The sequence below is a fragment of the Esox lucius genome, chromosome 18 (assembly GCF_011004845.1).
Source record: "Esox lucius isolate fEsoLuc1 chromosome 18, fEsoLuc1.pri, whole genome shotgun sequence".
Lineage (NCBI taxonomy): Eukaryota > Metazoa > Chordata > Actinopteri > Esociformes > Esocidae > Esox > Esox lucius.
The window spans coordinates 16,969,056-16,990,414 of record NC_047586.1 but is presented as its reverse complement, the minus strand read 5'-3'; the positions used below and the strand labels follow the sequence as shown (position 1 = coordinate 16,990,414).

The 21,359-nt window shown below is 43.2% G+C and overlaps 2 protein-coding genes across 9 annotated transcripts in view; one reads left to right on the top strand and one right to left on the bottom strand.

Annotated features, from left to right (window-relative positions):
- Positions 1 to 152: 152 nt before the first annotated feature.
- On the top strand, positions 153 to 2,839 carry rdh14b (retinol dehydrogenase 14b). The gene is made up of 3 exons (XM_010882269.5): positions 153 to 624; positions 1,281 to 1,507; positions 1,734 to 2,839. The coding sequence occupies exons 1-3, from the start codon at positions 271 to 273 to the stop codon at positions 2,134 to 2,136; spliced, it is 984 nt and encodes a 327-aa protein (XP_010880571.1). The 5' UTR covers positions 153 to 270; the 3' UTR covers positions 2,137 to 2,839.
- Positions 2,840 to 3,261: 422 nt separating this feature from the next.
- The window catches only part of si:dkey-174m14.3 (uncharacterized protein LOC563117 homolog), a 44,849-nt gene continuing 26,751 nt past the window's right edge, over positions 3,262 to 21,359 (bottom strand). For 4 of the 8 annotated variants that reach the window (XM_034287800.1, XM_010882266.4, XM_010882264.4 and 1 more), the window contains 6 exons: positions 17,198 to 17,416; positions 14,796 to 14,957; positions 14,477 to 14,543; positions 10,404 to 10,511; positions 9,824 to 9,904; positions 3,262 to 6,754 (listed from right to left, as the gene is read on the bottom strand). In XM_034287800.1, the coding sequence (XP_034143691.1) occupies positions 5,264 to 6,754; positions 9,824 to 9,904; positions 10,404 to 10,511; positions 14,477 to 14,543; positions 14,796 to 14,957; positions 17,198 to 17,298 (2,010 nt within the window). In that variant the 5' untranslated portion in view covers positions 17,299 to 17,416 and the 3' untranslated portion in view covers positions 3,262 to 5,263. The remainder of the gene's footprint in view (positions 6,755 to 9,823; positions 9,905 to 10,403; positions 10,512 to 14,476; positions 14,544 to 14,795; positions 14,958 to 17,197; positions 17,417 to 21,359) is intronic. The other 4 variants (XM_020056351.3, XM_010882268.4, XM_020056350.3 and 1 more) reach the window with 1 other exon arrangement.

Genomic DNA, 21,359 nt, shown 5'->3' with positions numbered 1-21,359 from the left:
TTTATTTTACATGCCCATGTTTTAGCCATAGACTGTAAAAAAAAAAAGCACGACACCTACTAGCCAGTGGCCACGTACAAGGCATGGGCCTTTTCGGGACATCAATATTTTCTACCAGCAGGGTGCGACAATTCTTCATGTATCGAGGTGTCACGAGCACATGGCCATAATCAGAAAAAAAATGCCAGGCTTGTGAATGTTGTTGAGGTGATTGTTCCTACCATGCTCACATACCTTTTGAACCTTTTGAAACATTAATTACTTGTTGTAATGTCAGCTGCGATTATTGTTGCCGCAGTCGTCGGCGGTGGAATATTGCTAATTGTCCGTAGAATGTTCCCTCGAAAGAAAGCCGCACAGTTGCTTCCGTACCCTACCGATATGATGCGTGGAAAGACTGTTATTGTGACCGGAGCTAACAGCGGCATAGGGAAGGCCGTAGCCGGGGAGCTGCTCAAACTCCAGGCCCGGGTCATCATGGCCTGTCGGGACCAGCAAAGGGCTAAGGAAGCGGCACTGGAGATCAAGAAGCAAGCAGGGCCAGAGTGCGGGGAGGTTGTCATCAAACAACTGGACCTCGCCTCACTTCAGTCTGTTCGGTGCTTTTGCGAGGAGATTCTGAAGGTAAAGTTTAGCTAAAAGGGCTGCTATACGAGTGATCGGGCTGGAGATCCGACTTGACATAGAATTTAATTGTTATTAAAAATGGTGTTGCAATTTTTGATATTTATTTATTTTGGATAACAATTCAGTTGTATACTTCGGAACTCGATTCCGCACGTCCGGTATACTGTACACTATAACCGCTGTTTTTAGCTAGTGGGTCAAGTACAGTCTAACACGGGATATGATGCAGCTTGTTCATTTTCGGATTCATTAAGGTAAAAGACGGGGTCAGCCTGAGGTTCATAGAATGTTCTGTAGGCTACGTCCTCTTCGTTCTAACATATTGTTTTGCAATGAAGGTTGGTAAGGCAACTGGACGTCATAGTGAGCTGTCCAATGTTCTGAAACAGTCACGTGGGTAGGCCTACATTTTATATGTTTACAAAAGCAATTAACATCCGTTCCATTTTAAAGGGTTTACGTTCTAAGACATGGTTTTCCTTATCCAGTTTCTTGAAATCACTTGCATTGATCATAGTTGGTTACAAATTATAGAATCAAATGGAGACCAACAAGATGCAGTCCTCCAGCCTATTACTCAAATCCCTGCTGCTTATTGTACAGTAGCCCATATATGCCTCTTAAATGTGTCTCTTCATCTGCCCCCTTATTAGGAAGAACAAAAAGTTGACGTGCTCATTAATAACGCTGGCATCTACCAGTGTCCCTACACCAAGACAGAGGAGGGCTTCGAGATGCAACTAGGGGTCAACCACCTGGGCCACTTCCTCCTGACCCACCTCCTCCTGGACCTCCTCAAGCGCTCCTCTCCCAGCCGCGTGGTCGTGGTCTCTTCCAAGCTCTACAAGTACGGCAGCATCAACTTCAATGACCTCAACAGGTGTGGTTTGTTTATAGACTACATCATTCATTGACTACATTTGTTCGTTCATGAATTACATTTACCTGGGGTTGTATTTATTAGCACAACCATAAAGAAAACAAAGTTTGTAGAGGAGATAAGAACTTTCTACTTTAGTCCACTTTCTTCCTTTTATTTACAAATACATACAAGGTTGGTGTGATGTCTTGTGTAATAAATGTTTCTATGTCTGCTGCCACAACAGTGAGAGCGGCTACAACAAAGCCTTCTCTTACAGCCAGAGCAAGCTAGCCAATCTACTTTTCGCCCACGAGCTGGCCAGGCGCCTGAAGGACGAGGGCTTTACCGGGGTCACCGTGAATGCCCTCACCCCGGGTATGGTTAGGACCAGGCTGGGCAGGCACATCCACATCCCCTTCCTGGCCAAACCGCTTTTCTACCTGGCCTCGCTGGCCTTCTTCAAGAGCCCACTGGAGGGTGCTCAGACACCTCTCTACCTTGCGTGTTCCCCCGACGTGGAGGGCGTGACTGGCAAGTGCTTCGCCGACTGCGAAGAGGAGGAGCTGTTGCCCAAGGCGACGGACGATCACGCGGCCAGGAAGCTGTGGGACCTGTCTGAGACTATGGTGGAGATCAGGTCTTTGTAAAAAAAAAAAAAAAAAACTCAGAAGGAAACGGGATCCAGACTGTTGATCAAATCAACGGGGGGGGAGTGGGGGAGGGCCACAGTGGGTGAAGTTTCCACTGTTTTTCATGAACTGTTTGTGTGCACGTCTGTGAGAGATGCGCAGATAATGTGGGGATGGCGTGTGAATGTGGTTGATGAGTGTGCCCGCAGAGAGTGCTAACAATATGAGCGCGATACCTGTGAAATAGTGAAAGTCCATTGAGGATTTTCTACCTGCAGTGTTCCATGTATGTGCATTTAAGTAAACAAGTCGCCGTGGGAACCGACTAGGCTGTAAGAACTGTAATTTCATCAGCGCTCACTGAGTCACTAGTTCACACAGTCAAAGTGTAGGGGAGCTAATTCCTAGTAGCCATTATCAAAGGGAAGCTAGACTGACGTATTTTGCTTTTATGCGGTGCTTAGATGATTGGTTATAGTGCTATAGAAATATTCCGGCAGGGTTCAAAAGGAAACGGTATCTAGTTCGGCAGCTGTATATAACTAAGGCAGCTAAGCTCATGCATACTGCATCATGCATTTGGCAGTGGCAAAAAGGAATAGCAGACTGGTTGTGTTGTGTTGCCTAATCCAGTTTTCTCAAAAAGTGTTTGAAGTGGAAATGTGTTGTCATCCGCTGTGATTGGATGGACGCGAACAATAAAGGTTCATATCCAGTGGGATGCTGTTGTGATTTTGCTGCTGGGGAGGTTCCCTCCTCGGGATAGATGTTATATCTCAAGTAATTCCCTTTTCCCTTCCAGGGTGAGCGAGAGGGGGTGTGTGTTTTGTGTCAATGCGGAGGTATGGTTAACGCGTTACATAGTCAAAACAGTTGATAATCCAAAGATTAAATGTGTGTGTGTGTGTGTAAATGCATGCACATAGTTGTCTTTTATTCATTTTGAAACATGTGTAGTAACATTGTATTTAGAATATTTCTAACTAATTATTATTTATTTCCTACTCTGTCTCTCACTCACACGGTCCATGGTTACATCCACAGTTTAAGTAACGCCATGTTTTGTATTAAAAAGAAATCACTACACGTGGCATGACAACAGACAGTTGGTTTGTTGGACTTGTGGGTGGGATCATTTTGTCCTTGTAAAATACATTATGCAAGAAATGATGGTATATATTGCTAAACTAACTATAACAGTGAAGTAAACTGGGGCCCTGCAATGATTATGTTCTGTAGTCCTCTAAATACTGCTCAAAAAGCATCCTGTTTATTAGGCTACAAATAAAATAAGTTACTGAAATTCACGTGTACAGGTATAAGCGTGATTGGTCCCGGTGACTTGATTAAAGCGGGGCTGCTGTTCGACCGAATGCCACGACGAGGGCCCACGTGTTAGTTGCCAATTCAGTGACACAACTATTGGTAGAGTGGAAATGGGATTGAAACACTTACAAGTTACGATTTTTATTTAGTACATGAAAACTTACGCAAAAAATACATTTTGTGTGCATTACAGGACACAATGCCTTTTTAAACAAAAGAAAAAGACTGCTGGTCAGAAAATGCACACCTTCATGTGGATTTGAGAATACTTTCAAAAAATTATGTTGCCAATTGCATGGAAACCTACCTACCTACCTGCTAGCATTATCCACTGCAGTCTCTCACACATACACCAACATTGAAGTAGTTCATCAAGCCTTGGTGCATATAAATGCGTAGTTTGTGCTTTATTAGGTTAAGCGAAACACAACAGAAAGATATTAACATGCATCATTATGTGACAGAAACAGGATTGTAGTTGCTTGATGGGACTATGGGCATGGAAATCTGAGGTAGAGTGGGACTGGAAAACCTAAATGTTTATAGAGCAGAGGTGTACACCATTGGCCTGCCAGGGGTTACGAACATAAAAATACTGTACTTGAAAATTACAGAATTGAAACTGTGTATTAAAATGTATTTACATTCATTCAGTTTCTCAACTGTCCAGCTCACTAATAATAATATTTCCAAAAGCAATGGATATAGGAAAATATGTTGTTAATTTTCACTTTAAGGAAATACAGCCCTCAGGTTGAATACCGGATCTGGTCACCAAGGACAGATACATTTTACGTGTGTTAATAGAAATGGCATCATTGTTCAAGACATACGTTAATGTCTCAAAAGAAGTCATTTGGTTATACAATAATTAATAGATTTTTTTCTAGGTGCTATAGATAGTGAAATCCTGTCAAAGCAAAAATAAAAAATAAATGAATGGAGCTGCACTCAGGTTCAGGTTAAGGATATCTATTTTTGAGTAAAACATCACTTTAACACATTCCCAAGGCACCTAATATACTAGAGAGTACTGCAACTTTAACCTAAGCCCCATGCCCATACATATTTTACTCTGCCCAAATGCAGCACAGTTTTCAGCCTGTGGTTGACAATAAACAAATCTATATTTGACTTTGAGTCTTCTGAATCTTCAACATTCGAAGTGTCTCTCATTCATTGGCAGTTGCTCTTAACCAGACATATATACAGTGTTAGGTGTCCACACCTGATTGAATTGTATCCATTTCTATATAATCATCAGTGTAATGCTTTCTTTAGAATGTGGCTACGTACAAAATATATCTTTGAACACTCAATTATTGTAGTTGTAATTAAATATATATGTGTATGTCCATATTTCAACAGTTACTTTAAATACTTTGTCTACAAGCTCACTGCTTTGGGTACAACTGTTCAGCAACCGTGTTCTCCAGTAACATTCAAATAGTTTTTTGTAAAACCTAATGTACCACAGCACTGTTGCTTTTTATAATTCCCATTCATTTGACACTGTAAGAAATCGTCAATTCACCTGACCTAAACATCCACAGACATTCATTATAGTGATACAAACCAGTAGTTTGTCAGTCCATCACAGACGTGGCCACAATATGACCAATTCAAGCTGAACCTACCTCACCGTATCCTCTAACTGACCTATCAAAACGAATGTCCTTCCACAGAACGAACGGCTAGCCTCAAACACATTCACGTGTTTTGCCGGATTCACCAAGACCTCTCACCTCACATCCCAACAGAAAAAGAGATGGAGAAAGAGAGAGAATATTACCTCAGAGAACAAGAGCATTTTCTTCTTTCAGTTCAGAAGTGTTCCGTACAGCTGGGCCTTGGTCAGACTGTCCTTTCTGGAGAGTCCTAATGTGCCAAATTGTTGGTACTGCGGGGGTGGAGGACATGGTGCTGGCGGGGGCGGTGGAGGGCTCCCCTGAGGGGGCGAAGGGGGCTGCATCTCGGCCTGGTAATGCTGCTGCATCTCGGCGGCCATCTGCAGGGACCTTTGGTTAAGGGACTCAGTGGAGCTGTTGGGACTGACGTCCACGTATTCCTTGTTCTGCCCCGCACCAACCCCACCCCCCGCCCCGCCGACACTACCCTCCTTGGTGTTCCCTGAGTGGTAGGGGCTGTTCTCAGAGTCCTGGCTGTCCTCTTTGGCCCGGTAGAGATGGGTCTGGTGGGCCTGTTGGCTGTGGGACTGATGGGCCTGACGGAGGCCCCCACCAGGGCTGCACTCTGGGCTGGGTGTGGAGAAGCCCACTGGGGGTTCCATGATGGGTCCCTGGTGGTAGTAGTCGGCCCCTTCCTGGAAGCTGCTGTACAGGGGCCCTAGGCGGATCTTGGCAGGGCGTACGGAGAAGTGCTGCTCGGAGAAGCTGTAGGGCGAGGCCCGGCCTGGCGAGTGGTACGAGTGGGCGCTCAGGTCCTCCACACTGAGCTGCCTCCAGCGGCCAATCAGCTCCTCCTCCTCTGGCGCCAGCGTGCTGCCACGGCGACTGTCACCGTAGGCGACGCTGGGCGAGGACGAGGGAGGGAGGGGCTCGTAGGGCTCGCTGAAGCAGGACGACATGGTGCGGCTGTAGACGGGCGAGCTGCCGTTCTGGTGGTGTGCTCCGCCATGCTCACCGGCCTGCTGGAAGACGGCGTGGACCTTGGCAAACCCACCCCCGCCAGGACTGTCCCTCTCCCAGGAGGAGTCGCTCTTCCTCTCATAGTCTCCCCCATCTCTCCAGTCCATGTACAGGGAGTGGTGGTGGGGGGAGGAGGCAGTACTGCTCGGGGGGCCGTCACCCTTGTTGTCGTCCGAGCCCCCTCCGCTGAAGCTGGAGTACGAGCTCCCTGATGCGGGTCCCAGAGTGGTGGGGAACTTGGCAAAGCACTCCTGGGAGAAGCCAGACCTTAGCCCTAACAAGGGACCCTCCTCTGGGTTACTGTCCATGGAGTTCTGGGGTCCGTAAATCAGTTTCCTCTGTCCATGGAGGTCCATGCTTGGCCTGCGCTCACGGTTTTGATCGACCGGGCAGTACAGGGCCGTGTCGCTGCTGTACAGGTCGGACTTGTAGGCCGCCCGGAGGCCCAGGTGCGCACCTCTGTCCAGGGTGTCAAGGAGGAAGCCTTGGTCCTGGGCCTGGGGGGTGGGTGAACTGGAGGCTTGGCTGCCGCTGCAGGCCTCGTCCGGCTTCTCCAGCACCTTGGCGATGACAGAGGCAGGAACTGAGTCGGCGTAGGCAGTGTGGCAAAGAGGTGTGCCTTCCATGTGCATGCTGACACGTTCCTGGAACTCAGCTGGCAACTGACAAGGTGAAAGAGAGGCAGAAATATATATATTTTGTTAAAGATAGGAGTACAAACAATGTGGATACACATTGTGAGATTATTGCAGTTTTCATGGGAAGATGAAACAATTAAGAAACAGAATTTATCACCAGTGTGGTTACACATTTGCAACAAAATATCGATAATGGCCCCAGGTTCTAATATTCTGGCCAATTGTCCACCCACACTGATGTATCTGGAGCTGCCCCTTGCGATTGGCACCATGCAGTAGTAAGATTTGAGAGTTGTAATCAGTCTATATATCGCTGAACACACTTTAAAGTCATTTCTGATGTAACCTTTATAGCAAATAGCTTTAATTTTCTCCACAGGAGCATTACTTAAAAATGTCAACTCATTCGCTGAAGTTCCTTCGATACAGATTTAATATAGCCCTTTGATAATTGCTGAATGATGTTATCAGCAAGAATCTACTCATTTAAGGTTGATTGGATATGAGAAGCTAACTATTTATAGCTTCATGACTAGAAGGAGCAAAAGATATTAAGCTGAGCACTTGCACAAACAACCTTTCATAACATTAGTATCACAGGTTGGTTTTAACCAATGTAAATACCCAATTATTAGCACATAATTCACTGACAAACTGCTACAAACATCCGACTAAACAAGGTTTTGTAATATTAGTCTTTACTTTAAGTGACAACTCACGCCTGCTATGCGGTGGAGGGAGTGTCTAATTCCCTTCCACCGTGGCTGCAGAGCTGTGCATCGCCGCTGCACCACAGTCCATCCATAACATTTTGATGACTTGCCAGCCCCCAGACAATCAGCCTAGAGGACATGACTAGATCTATAACCTTTGACCCCGTAGCAGTAGACAGCATACGGAGAATGAGAAGAGTTCCGTTTTTTTTTCACTCCATATAATAATATCACACACATCAGCGGGGGGGGGGGGGGGGGGGGGGGGGCAACACTAGTTTATGACCATGATGCTGCAACCATAACATAAGCGATGAATCATGTTCGCACCAATGTTTCTATTCAGGGTCTTGGTGCCAACTGTGGTAAGGCATTTGCTTTTCATGGTACGGGCAATGGGCCAGCTTTTGATTCTGCTCTTGCCACGTGGGCCGGGCATGAGGCCCAGGGCTGATACAACAGGAAACCTTGCTAATCTGCCCTGGCAGCGACGAACACAACAATAGCCGACTCACTGTTTCCTCTCCCCGCTAGCAAACAAAAGCAGCGTGGTCATTCTTGGGTATGGGCACATGCAAATCTTAGTTTCTTTATGTGCATTGTTATTGTTTTATCGCTCTGCAACCCAATTCCAATGAGGCCTCCTCACCTACCTGTCACATAAGGTAGCTTCACCATCCTACAGTTAATCAGTGTCAACATTCACCTCATTAGCAGGTAATCACTTTGTGATTCACACGGTTTTAATATTGCAGGTTGGAAGCGTATCTGCTCAGGTGGGCTTACGCACTGATTGATGTGAATGGGTTGGGACTCGATGCTAATATTTGCCAGAGGTGTGAAAAGTATAAAGTAAAAGTATTTAACTGGGTTCGGCTGTGTTCACCACTTTAGAGAAGTATAGAATTAAGATCTAGGTAATCAGGTAAAGGGACTTCAAAACTAACCAGTGATCAATTAAATAAAAAGGAAGAGTGAAAATGTCCAATTATTGTCACTGGTTAGTTATGAACTCTGTTTCTCTGGTATTTTTGCTCTAACTTAGCAACTTCCTATAACTGGTGAACACAACCGAATACTTTTACTTTGTACTTTTTATACCTCTGCAAAAAGCTGAAGCTGAACCAAACATGGATCCTGCAACAAGACAATGATCCAAAACACACAAGCAAAGCTACAACAGAATGTCCCAAAACATTTAATTATCAATTAAGGTCACCGGTGAGTTATGAACTCTGCTTACGTGGTCATTTAGCCCTTCCTTAGCAAGCAAGCAAGTTTATTTATATAGCACAATTCATACATTGAAGCAATTCAATGTGCTTTACAAAGGAAAATATATGAAAGTACAATAACACAAAAACAAATACACAAAAGAAAACATCAAAGCAAATGATTACATCATAATAATAAAAAATACAATAAGAAAAAATACTGATTAAAAATGGGATAAAAACATAGGTAGCTATAAGGCTAAACAGTGTGGTTAAGTTTAAGTGCTCAGTCATAGGCATGTGAGAAGTGTTTTTAACCTGGATTTAAAAATTAATACTTTTGGGGCACGTCTAAGATCTTCTGGTAGTTTATTCCAGTTTTGTACAGCATAAGTGCTAAACGCAGTTTCTCCATGTTTAGTTTTGACTCTGGGTTCTACTAGCTGACCTGTGTTCATTGATCTAAGAGCCCTGCTCGGTTTATATTCTGCAAACATATCAGAAATGGATTCGGGTCCTAAACCATTCAGAGATTTATAAACTAAAAGCACAACTTTGAAATCTATTCTGTAACCGATTGAAAGCCAATGCAAAGATTTAGGAACTTCCCAAAACTGGTGAACACAGCTGAGTACTTCTACTTTGTACTTTTTATACCTCTGATATTTGCAATGCCGCACACTTTCCTCCCTCCTCAAGTCAGGAGTATTCTACTGTTCAGATGAAGAACGAAGGCTGTTTTATGTATCGTGGATTATGAAAAGGAATTTTCCTTCATATGTAGCTTCATTAACACCATCATAAAGCTGGGCTTGAGAAAATCATAGCTTGAGCTTAGCATTGGCTTTAGTATGTCCAGTGGAGTATGTGGATAACATTTTATCTGCAGACCTGGCGTCAGTTACTATAAATGTTCTTTCCAATACTTAAGCTGTGCTAGATTGTGCCTGCATGATTCAATGGGCCTGGTAGCATACCAGCCAAAGTTCAAGTCCCATCTACACCATTATCTGTCACTCTGGGAAAGAGAAACATGAACTATTTGAGCCGATTGGCTGAGAACCTGGTGCTAATGTGATTTGACCATTGTGAATTGACTGAAATACTTGCAGGTATATTTAATGTAGTTGTTCAAATAATTCTGTTTCTATGGTTGGGAGATTCACCTCAGAGAGCTGGGTCCGGTAGTGGGACTTGTTGCACTGGAGCAGCTGGGCAGCCAAGTTACAGTCCTTCCTGTACAAATCCTACAGGACAGAGACCGTGTGAGAATGTGTTAGAAGAAAACAACGTTATGAAGAGATAACGTTAAGGAACACCTTAAGGATTTGAACTAAGGTGTCTGGCAGTCCAAATAATTTTCCATTAGCCATAAGGCTCAGAAACTGTTGGTGAAGATGCTAGGTGTTATGAGCTGTGTATTTAGGCAAACAGGGACCAGAGATTGGTATATACAGTAGTCAATACCACAGCTCAAAACGGTTCTTACAATGCAGCACAGAGTACATGGATACCAAATGCACTCTGGTAGGTTTGCCATATACCAAAAACCTCAGAGGTGCCTTATTGCTAATTTAAACCATTTAACAACATTAAAATATTTACATTTTATCATACCAATGGAATAGCATATCATAGCTTTCAAACAGTCAGCAATTCCCTACAATACAAATGTAGACTTGGGGTCAGACTTTAGATAGTATCTAGAGTAACATTGATAGAGTTCAGTGATAGCCAGGGCCTTACATTGTCCTCCCGCAGTTTCTCAATGGTCAGCTTGGCCTCCATCAGGTGGTTGTTGAGCACAATGATCTCTCTGCTCAGGGCTCTCTTCTCATCGTCATGGTGCTGAGACTAAAGAGGGCACAGGCTCTTGTCAGACTCACATGGCCCTTGGTTTTGCCTTCCATTTTATGTTATGTAGCTAATGCCCACCGGTTTTTCGAAGGGCTGCGGATGAGATCTACTTTACCTTAGAAAGTCAATTAGACAGACAGATGGGGAAGGAGGAAGGGACGGAATGATATTTGCCGGGACACTTTTTATATATTCTATAATTAATTTTCAACTGCGTTCGTATGGCCCATTTGTTTGATTTCTATGAGGGTGAGAACCCAGCTGGATCCCACATCATACATAAATGATCTTTATCCTGTGTATTTGGTGTTCACATCAGTTAAAATGCTCTAAAAGAGTTTTCTGTGCCTCAGATAAAACAACTTGTGACAAACCCGCCTTGAAATGGTTGAAAAGGCAACATTTTACTTCATATTCTGACAGAAGACTATTTCCAGAACAAGATTAGCTAAGTTTTATGCATTTGATTTTATAATTTCATTGAAATGATTGCTCATGGGGCCTGGTCTTTGTGAAGGTATTATGTCTGTTATCAAACTTTTAAAATGTTAACTTTAACTATAATTTAAAAAGAATGCAGTGAAAACACATGACACAGTTATTTCTGAATCACCAAGGTGGTTACTTAGTTGGGAAGAAACCAAAGAAGCTAACAAGCTGATACTCAGAGTTGCAGCAATTAATAAACAATCTAACTGCTCTGCTGGATGTAACTAAGGTGAAAACTACATAAGAGAGGCATCAAAGTCCTTGCTGCAACAGCTGTTCAAAGGAAGTATTTCTATGAGTATCAGTTGCTTTAGTTACCACTTTGATGATTCAGGAATAAACCATATGTAAATGGAATACAGTGCCTGTGGTGGCACAATTTACATTTTTTGTCATTAAGCAGATGCTGTCTTCCATAGCAACATAGTAGTAACAATAGTAATTGCATGCAATTTTCTACTTTTCGTACTGCTGAGAAATAAACCCACAACACTGGCACTGCAAGGGTCATGCTTGTAACAGATTGCCTTAAATCTTTAAAATGTTTCCTGATGGCCGGTCCTTCTGTAATGTTCATGTACTAAGGTTGTGAATCCTATCAGAAGTCTCTTTTGGCTGGCTTAGTTGCTTGCATAAGTCATGCGTGGTAGTGATCAGACTCACCAAATAATGTACCCCGATGAGCTTAAAATGTTTTCAAGACAAACTCCACTGCCATCTGCCTTTGTGGACCATTGTAAATATCAAAACACTTAGCTATTTTCAATGTTTCAATGGCAGGACATGTGAGTGTCACAACATAATTTGTGCAGGCATAAGACAAAGGTCAATGCCAAGCCTTGATTCTAGGCTATGCATTTGCCTTTGGAGCATTGTATCGTCGTCTGTGAACAAGGGGGCCAAATAGGTGAAGCCATTATGAGGCAAAAATGCTTCAAATATTGAAGGTGACAGATCAGAAATACTCTCCAGAAGGTACTGTAGGAGTGGATTTGTCAGAATTGACCAGCATAACTACACAGGCAGCACATCAAAGTGCAACACTAGTTAGCTTTATTGTATATTTTACATTTAGGTCATTTACCAGACTCTTATCCAGATCAACTTACAATAGGGAGTGCATATGTATTCTTACCACTCCCCCAAGCTCTTACACAGTGAGTGGGACTGGAACACAGAATGGCCCAGAGCACCAAAAAGGCCTGCACAGTTAAATAATATATACCTTATGGACAGATGTGTAGAAAGAAAGCATAAAGAAAAAAAATTCAGGGCACCACCATCTGTGAAATATGGTGAAAGATGTTTTATGACAGTTGCCACTGTAACTGGCTAACTCAGCAGCAGCATGAACTCTGAAGTTTACAGAAATATATTGTCTGGTAAATCATGAGCAAATGCCAAACTCACTGAATGGTGCTTCAGCCTGCAACAAGACAATATATACTGCCATGGCTAATACAGAGTTTTTCCCCCGAATAATCGTTGAGGGCACTGTAGATTCTAACCTGTCCTGGTTAAATGCTTCCGGATTTCCTTATATATAGTATATCCAGGGTAACAAAGCAAAAGATGACGCCTACTCAAGATCTTCAGATTGTTTGCTCGGTTGAAATGAAACATTTTGGATATTTATATTACAAATAATATCACTTTCTTCTACAGACCTATTAACATCCTAATTCTATTCAACATTTTGTTTGGAGACTATTTGAAGCTAATTGCAGTGACTTTGTGAGTCTCTCCACTACCAATAGTATGGATAATGCAACCGACTAATTTGCAAGTGACTAATATCCCCAAATAACTATGAAACCATAGCTGTATTTACAATTGTTCAGTACAGCCTATTCAGGGATCTAGCACATGTTCTTGGGAACTGATCACACCTCTGCTTTGTTTTGTTTTCAAGAGGTTATGGTACAAAGGGTTTATTAAAGTAAGCTAACAGTTTTAATACCTGTAATAATTATTGTTTGACTTTGGATATCTCATGCAAAAATGTATCAGTGTTATTCTGAGCCCTCAGCTTACCGTGTCAGTGAACTCAGAACAGGTACAGCTCAATTTGTGCAAACGAGAAGTGTTCAGGCATTTACTGACATTTCCACTTGACATATTTAATCATATTTTACAATTTTGCTTTTTAACATCCAGCCCTCACTATTGTTTACCAGATATTGAGGTTTTTAAATAGAGCTAGGAACTAGGCTGTTGTCATTCCCTGTGAAAGAGAAAGCCTTTGTGGACTTTCTGTGTGAGGTGAAGAAAAACCCTGGTTTGATGAGGTGTTGTTGGACTGGTGGGCTGCAGCACTGCGTCTCTGTTACAGCACCTGGGAGAGTTGCAGAGGGCATGTTCAATTCTCTCCCCTGGCTTTGGCAAAGTGGCCACTGTTTGTGGTTACTTCAGTTTGAGCCTTGCTGCCCTTCCCATGTTCCACTTGGTTGATTACCTTCTGCAATTCTAATCAGATTTCTGTTCTGTTCTTTTCAGGCAGGGTGAAAACTGAATGATTTTTGTCATCCTGATCTTTGCCTACTTTTTTCACAACCTTTCCAACAAAATCCATTTTAGCTCTGTGGATATTCTGGGGTATTTAGTGGGGAATGCGGGTGGTGATGGGGAGAGAGGGGGCCCGTGAATAATTGTTTTTGCACCGGGGCTTGTCATGATCTAATTACGCCAGTGATTTACAAACAGCCATTTGAAAGCATTTGATGATCTACTGGAAAACTACATCACCAACAGGGTGACTACATCATCAACTTGATAACCTTTAAAGGGTTACAGCTGATTAAAAATCTAATTGGTATCCAAATTAAACCATTATGCATTTAGATTCATGATTTAGTCCTCCTAGTTCCATGAAAAACAAATACCCTATTCACTCCTCCCTCTCAGCCAGCGTCACCTTAATGTTCCAAACTCTTTGTGCTGATGACTTTCCTTCTCTTAACTAATTCAGAGCAGGTGACATTTTCATCTGCCTGTTCATAGCAAGGGGGAAGACACATGGTAATCAGACAACGCTAGCACGGCAGATCGTTAATTGTGTCCTTCCTTTCGGAGAGCCGCAACTGACAGAAGATGTGAGTCGCAGGTCTAATCGAGAACAATGGCCTTGCTAGCATCCTGCCATAAGAAGGAGGACAGGCTATCGTAATAGGCTGTAATTAATGTCACTGGTACCAACAGCTAGTGAATTCATATTTAAATCCACTGCTCAGTGCCTTTCACTGCCTTTTCTAAAGAGTATACACAGCCAGCGACAAGTGTGCATTTGGGCCCAAACACACACACATACATACAAACGTAAACATGTATGGACTCACCACAGACACGAAAGCGCTTAGCACGCGTTTAGCACTGTCTCTCTCTCACACACACATCTACAGGGGTACACATGCTTGTCCATAAGCATGCTAAGACAAACGCATACATGCATACACACATACACACACTTCACTTACATTTCTCTGGATCTTATCCTCCAGGTCCTGATTGATCCTCTGCAGTGCTGAGTAGCTGCTTTGTATTCTACCAGGATACACACAATGACACTGGCTTACCAACTCACACTATTAATAATTGAACCCCTTCTGCACCAATTGGATTAATGAGGTTAAAATTGGGATTCTGTGCGTGCATCCATCATGATAATGCATACTGGTGTTACTTTAAGGGCTTTACCTTCTGAGGTATTCAACATTTACTATTTATGTGAATCGAACAAGAACATCTATGCAAAATTGAATCCATGAAGGTGTGCGGTTGTGTAGTTTGGCGCACCTGCGTAGTTTGTCCGTGAACTTGTCAAGTTCCTCCTGAGCACGGCGTAGCTCTGTCTCCAGGTACTGGCGGGTGGAGTCAAACTCGCTCTCAAGCAGCTCCAGCTTGTGGGTGGTGTAGGACAGACGCTTACGTAGGTCTTCTTTCTGCTCCTGCAAAGAGCTACAGGACACAAACACACATCCGCCAGGCATTAGAAAAACTGGAAGAAGCATATCACTGTACTGTTACTATACTACTGTACATTTTACTGAGGGAACTTCAGCGGGGATTCAAGACAACAGGTGTTTTAGTTGGGCACAATAGACAAGCGACAATGAGGCTTCTACAGGCTTTCTTTCAGATGCTGGTGAAGACATCCATGCTACGCACGCTTGCTCAAATCATATCCTGAGTCAAAATAAGACGTAATGGGAGTTTTCTGTGTGATGACGTATGAACAATATTTCCATGCTGGTGATAAAGATATTATGAACATAAGAAGACATGAGAATTATACATTTGAGATCCTGGACATGATCGTTTGTACAGTACATTAAGGCTGGGATGCCTTCGGCTTTCAGCTACGATGCTGTGCTTGATATTCTACAACCTTACTGCAAAACACAGAACACCACCACCATTGCCAGCGAGAGTGGATCACTTTCAACTAAGGCCTCATGCCAAATTGCACCCTATTGATTATATAGTTCACTACCTTTGACCAGTGGGCTATGGTAAAAAGTAGTGCATTCTATATGAAAATGATTGCCTTTTGGAACGCGCCCTACGATGAAATATGACTCTATGAGATGTAATCTATCACAGGAATATATTCTGACGCCTAAGATTCACTGAATACTGATCTCCCATGTGTAATTCAATGAGACAGCATACTGTGGACTATTTATAGCGCCTCAACACCTAAGATTCAACAGGGTAGGGGTGTGAGAGGCAAAGGAAACGTAACCCTCCCCATTGGATGGCACTGGGTGTCCGTGGCACCCTAATGGACCTCTATTGATGGGCAGATGGAGGGGGGAGATGTTAATGACTCTATCTGCCAGGAGATAACGGAGGAAGGAGAGAGGGTGAGAGAGAGAGAGAGAGAGGGAAAGAGAGAGAGAGGTTTATCTTTTTAACAGGATGTAAGATTATGAAATTAAAGATGTTCTTTTAAGGGTGTCGGATTTTGATTTTAATTGTTGTTGGGAGGTTTTTGTTCCTGGACGTAGTCGGTCTCTTGAATTCTAATGAAAATAGTGACTGAATAAATTAACACACAAATGCAGGCATGCCAATATGCAGAAAAGCGCATGCATGTGAGTGCATATCTTAGAAAATACACAAAACACAACCTCAAATCATGATTATTCATATGCAAAAAAGCATTTCCATTAAAGGCCCAGTGCAGTGAAAAGTGTTTTTTCACAACAGAAGTTTGGAATATGTGAAATTTGTCTCAGTATATTTTAGGATTGTTTAAATGATGGGGTCTGGGATCAGTCTGTCCTGTCTCAGTATATATATATTTTTTTTATATGATGGGGTCTAGGATCAGTCTGTCCTGTCTCAGTATATTTTGGGTTTGTTTATATTGTATGATGGGGTCTCGGATCAATCTGTCCTGTCTCATGTCTCTTGATTGATTGAATAACATGTACTATCCCACTCAGGTGTTTCCCAGACTGTTCTAGTAAAAGGATAACTTGAGAGATTGCTCTTTACTAACAAGCTATTTTTGTTTCTTAAAAAAAAAAGAAAATCACTATCAGGTACTAAATTGTTAACCCAAAATGATTTGATGTAGAAAAAGAAAAGAAATGCCTGTATTGGACCTTTAAAGCATAGAGAGAGTGCCCTTAACATGAGAGATAACGGAGATATTTGTTTGGAAACAAAAACAGAAGTCAGCGGAGTAATAATACCATTATTCATTCCTAATTACCTAACGTGTGAAATATGAATCATTTTCAGGCAACGATTTATAGAGTCTGGTCGCATACTACTCCACTTGCTCACAGTGCACTCATATCTAACACATTTCTGACTATATTTTTCATGTTATCCCATTCTGAAATGTAGGGTTACTCCAATGTTTTTATTTACACCCTGTTTGAATGGTCTTCATGCTTTAACAACCTGCTCGCCAGGAGCTGGCAACACCAAAACAACATAGGTATTTCGGTATGTGACAAGTGAATGAGTTTATGAAGCCAATCTCCGGATGGGAGTTGCACATTAGTGACCTGTGGAAAATGAGAGCTGAGTCACACTGTAATGGGTGTTTTCATTTCGATGGCAGTCAGTGGTGAGAGAACGATGAGGACGATGACTCTAGAGGAATGACCGTGTTTTCACCACTACTTGACAAGGATGGGGGATGGAATGGCCTGGTGGGTGGATGCAGCATTCTCTCTTACCTCTTTTTCTGATGTTTACTGCCATTTCTGGATACTTTTAGGGCCGTTTTGCCAATATATATCTTTTTCATGGTTTGGCTGTTGTGTTCATTCCCTCTCATGTGCTTTTGTGTTTTGAAATTGTCTGAGGGAGTGAGTCTATTTGTCTTGGCAGAGGGGGTCGGTTAAGGTTGTCCGGTTGAGTGAGTTGTCTGAGTGAGTTGTCTACCTGTGTTGGTCCTGTCAACAGAGCAAAGAAACATTTCGGCAGCCATTAAAACCCGTTAAAACCCAACAACAGTGATTAGACATTGGCCTTGCCCATCGTCAAACCAAACTTATTTCTCAAGTGGACGCGCAGTGCATGCACATAGGGAGAAACAGACACATCTACGCTTTTTCACACTCTGCGACGTTAAAGCGTTATGACAGAGGTAATGGACTTGCTTCAGGAGGGCACACTTCTGTAAAAATGTATTCTTCCCACAATTGGGTCCGTAGCACAGGTGTAGCTGTCATCAAGCCGACAGGTTGTGTGGGCGATGAGGGTAGACAGAGTGCGACTTGATCAAAGCACCTAAGAATAAGATAGACTCTCAAGCCGTGAATGCTACTCAAATAGACTCAAATACAGACCGGGCCAGAGTGGGCCTCGCAATAGCCATGTTAAGGTTGTCACATAGATGCGCGCACAAACACACAAACACACACACACAGATACAACATAGCTATATAAATTAGGAAAATCAAAAAAATCACTTTTTTATATATTATTTTTACCAATCTCTATTATAAAAACACAACTTTACCCCTAAACCTACACCCAAGCCAAACTCCAAAACCTTTTTCTAATTCGGATTCCAACCCAAAATTTGATGTTTAGGGAAATCATGGCAAATATCAACGATGTGTCTAAGAACTTGCGCGAGAGTGTCGTCAGAGGAAGAAATTGCACGATGCTACCTCAATTAGCAGTGAGGAAAAGTTTTTGGCTATTGCACAACCATATTAATTTGAACCGGAATATACAAAGAAAGAAAATGAAAAAAATGAAAATGTTGGTTGTCGTTGTCACAACATGAAACCGCAAAGTGTTGAAATGAGAAGGACAGGCTATTGCACCAAAGAGGTAGCCTTGTCAAATAGCTAATAATGAGTTGTAAGGGCAAAAAACACAATTAACTTAGCATTACATTTTTGTATTCTCAATTAGCCAACACTAGCATTAGCTAGCTAGCTTATGGCTTACAACTGCTGTGTAATCAGAAAAGACAATAAATAACAAGCATTTGGTCCATACCAGGCGTGCTCTGTCTTCCCTCATTACCATACCCACACACACGCCGGATTCTGCTGCTGTATTCCTGCATTGGCGTTACAGCTCCAGTTAATTACGATACGGTAGTAACACAATTTTTTGTTTTAGATATGGTAGTTACACAATTTGTTTTTCAGTATATAAAAAAAAGATTTTTCTGATCGTTAAAGATGTCACAGTCGTTTAAACGTTTTCCAATTTCTACACCGCTAATGGCAACAGGTAGAATTTGTCCCCTGAGAAGTACTGCCTCTTTGGTTAATTTGCCTACAAGGAGTTCCCCTGGTTGATCTGTCGTGCAGAGACTTAGTACTGCACGCCTGTATGGGAAGCACACACATGGGCTGGCATTTCCTCATCTTTGGCAGAGGTCAGAAAGGACAGAGATTCATGCTTACAAATACAGTACAGCAATTGCTTAAGCAATTCATGAACTTGGGCGTGTTTTCGATATTTGCCAGTATTCCCCTTCAAGCCCAAAACATATTATGTAAACATTTTCAGAGAAATCTTTGACTCAGTTAAAACGTGTTCAGTTAAAACTCATTTAAAACGTGTTCTCACACACAAAAAAAAACACACACGCATGCACACACACATGCGTGCACACACACAAACACACACACAAACACTGTCATTGAGAGATCAGCTGTTCTGCCCCTTGACGAAAGGTGTGTCAGGGATGCATGTATTCCTCCAGATGGTGACAGCTCACCCTCACAACTGGGGCCTTGTCATCTCCAGCTGCTCCCCTCTGAGTCATCACACACACAATGTACTGTATGGATGTGTGTGTGAGTGTGTGTGTGTGTGTGTGTGTGTGAGAGAGAGAGAGTGCATGTTTGTTTTTTAATGTGCAAGTGTTTGTGTGTTTATATCTCAGCAAGACTCTACCCACTCAAATAATCCTCCCTGGGAAAGAAAAGAACATAGTCTTCTAGCTGAGAGGTAACGGACAACCTTCACTGACAGACGCACATCTCCCTTTGTAAAATTCCCTGGCTACTGCGGCTTTGCAACATAGCCCCTCATGACATATTTTACCAAACCTAATCAAATACAAAATCCAATATAATACAAATATTCAAGAAGAACAGTCACGCTCCTGAGTAAGTTCAGACCAAGATGCCCTCCTCTGCACAATCCTCTGATACGGGAAAAAACATACACTTCCCTCCATTCAGATGGAGCTGCTGCTGCCTCCCACTCATGTGCCATGCTGACATTTCAGAGGAAAATGAAGGTATTGAGAGCAGCTAGAGGAGGATGGGCTGGGGGGGGGGGGGGTGAGGTAGGAGGGAAGAGAGCACGAGCTGCAGTAGGGGGAGGCCAGCTCCTCTCCTCAGATCTGCAGGGAGAGAGAGGAGAAGAGTGGAGACAAAGAAGGACAGAGAGGGAGAAAGAGAGAGCGAGAGAGAGAAGGAGAAAGCGAGAGAGAGAAGGAGAAAGCGAGAGAGAGAAGGAGGGGCGAGACGGAGGGAGAAAGACAGAGATAGAGAGAGGGAGAAGGAGACACGAGAGAATCAACTAACGAGAATGACAGAGAGAAAGAACAAAAGGCGAGAAATGAAAGGAGAACCAAGCATGGCTCCCATCACCCCGTCTCTCCACCCCATTCTGCACACGTCTACCCCGGTCGACGGATTAGTTGGCAGGAAAGCCCTAATCGCAGGCCCAGACTCAGCATTAAAGGGAAGCCCTGAGTGACTGCCTGGCTGACTCATGCAGCAGCAGCAGGAACCGCCTGCCTGGGTGTGTGCCTAGCCTTCAGAAAGCCACAGTACCTGGCTAAACCACACAGCCCCAGCCCCACAGTCAGACCACAGCTCTCTGTACACAACGCACACAATCACAGCCAGACCACAACTCCCTTTACGCAATGCACACAATCACAGTCAGACCACAACTCCCTGTACACAACACACAATCACAGTCAGACCACAACTCCCTGTACGCAACACACAATCACTGTCAGACCACAACTCCCTGTACACAACACACAATCACAGTCAGATCACAACTCCCTGTACGTAACACACACAATCACAGTCAGACCACAACTCCCTGTACACAACGCACACAATCACAGTCAGACCACAACTCCCTGTACACAACGCACACAATCACAGTCAGACCACAACTCTTTGTACGCAATGCAAACAATCACAGTCAGACCACACAATCACAGTCAGACCACAACTCCCTGTATGCAACAATCACAGTCAGACCACACAATCACAGTCAGACCACAACTCTTTGTACGCAATGCAAACAATCACAGTCAGACCACAACTCCCTGTACACAACGCGCACAATCACAGTCAGACCACAACTCCCTGTACACAACACACACAATCACAGTCAGACCACAACTCCCTGTACGTAAAACACACAATCACAGTCAGACCACAACTCCCTGTATGTAATACACACAATCACAGTCAGACCACAACTCCCTGTACGCAACGCACACAATCACAGTCAGATCACAACTCCATGTAAGCAAAACACACAATCACAGTCAGATCACAACTCCCTGTACATAACACACACAATCACAGTCAGACCACAACTCCCTGTACACAACACACACAATCACAGTCAGACCACAACTCCCTGTACGTAACACACACAATCACAGTCAGACCACAACTCCCTGTATGTAATACACACAATCACAGTCAGACCACAACTCCCTGTACGCAACGCACACAATCACAGTCAGATCACAACTCCATGTAAGCAACACACACAATCAGAGTCAGATCACAACTCCCTGTACGTAACACACACAATCACAGTCAGACCACAACTCCTTGTACACAACGCACACAATCACAGTCAGACCACAACTCCCTGTACGCA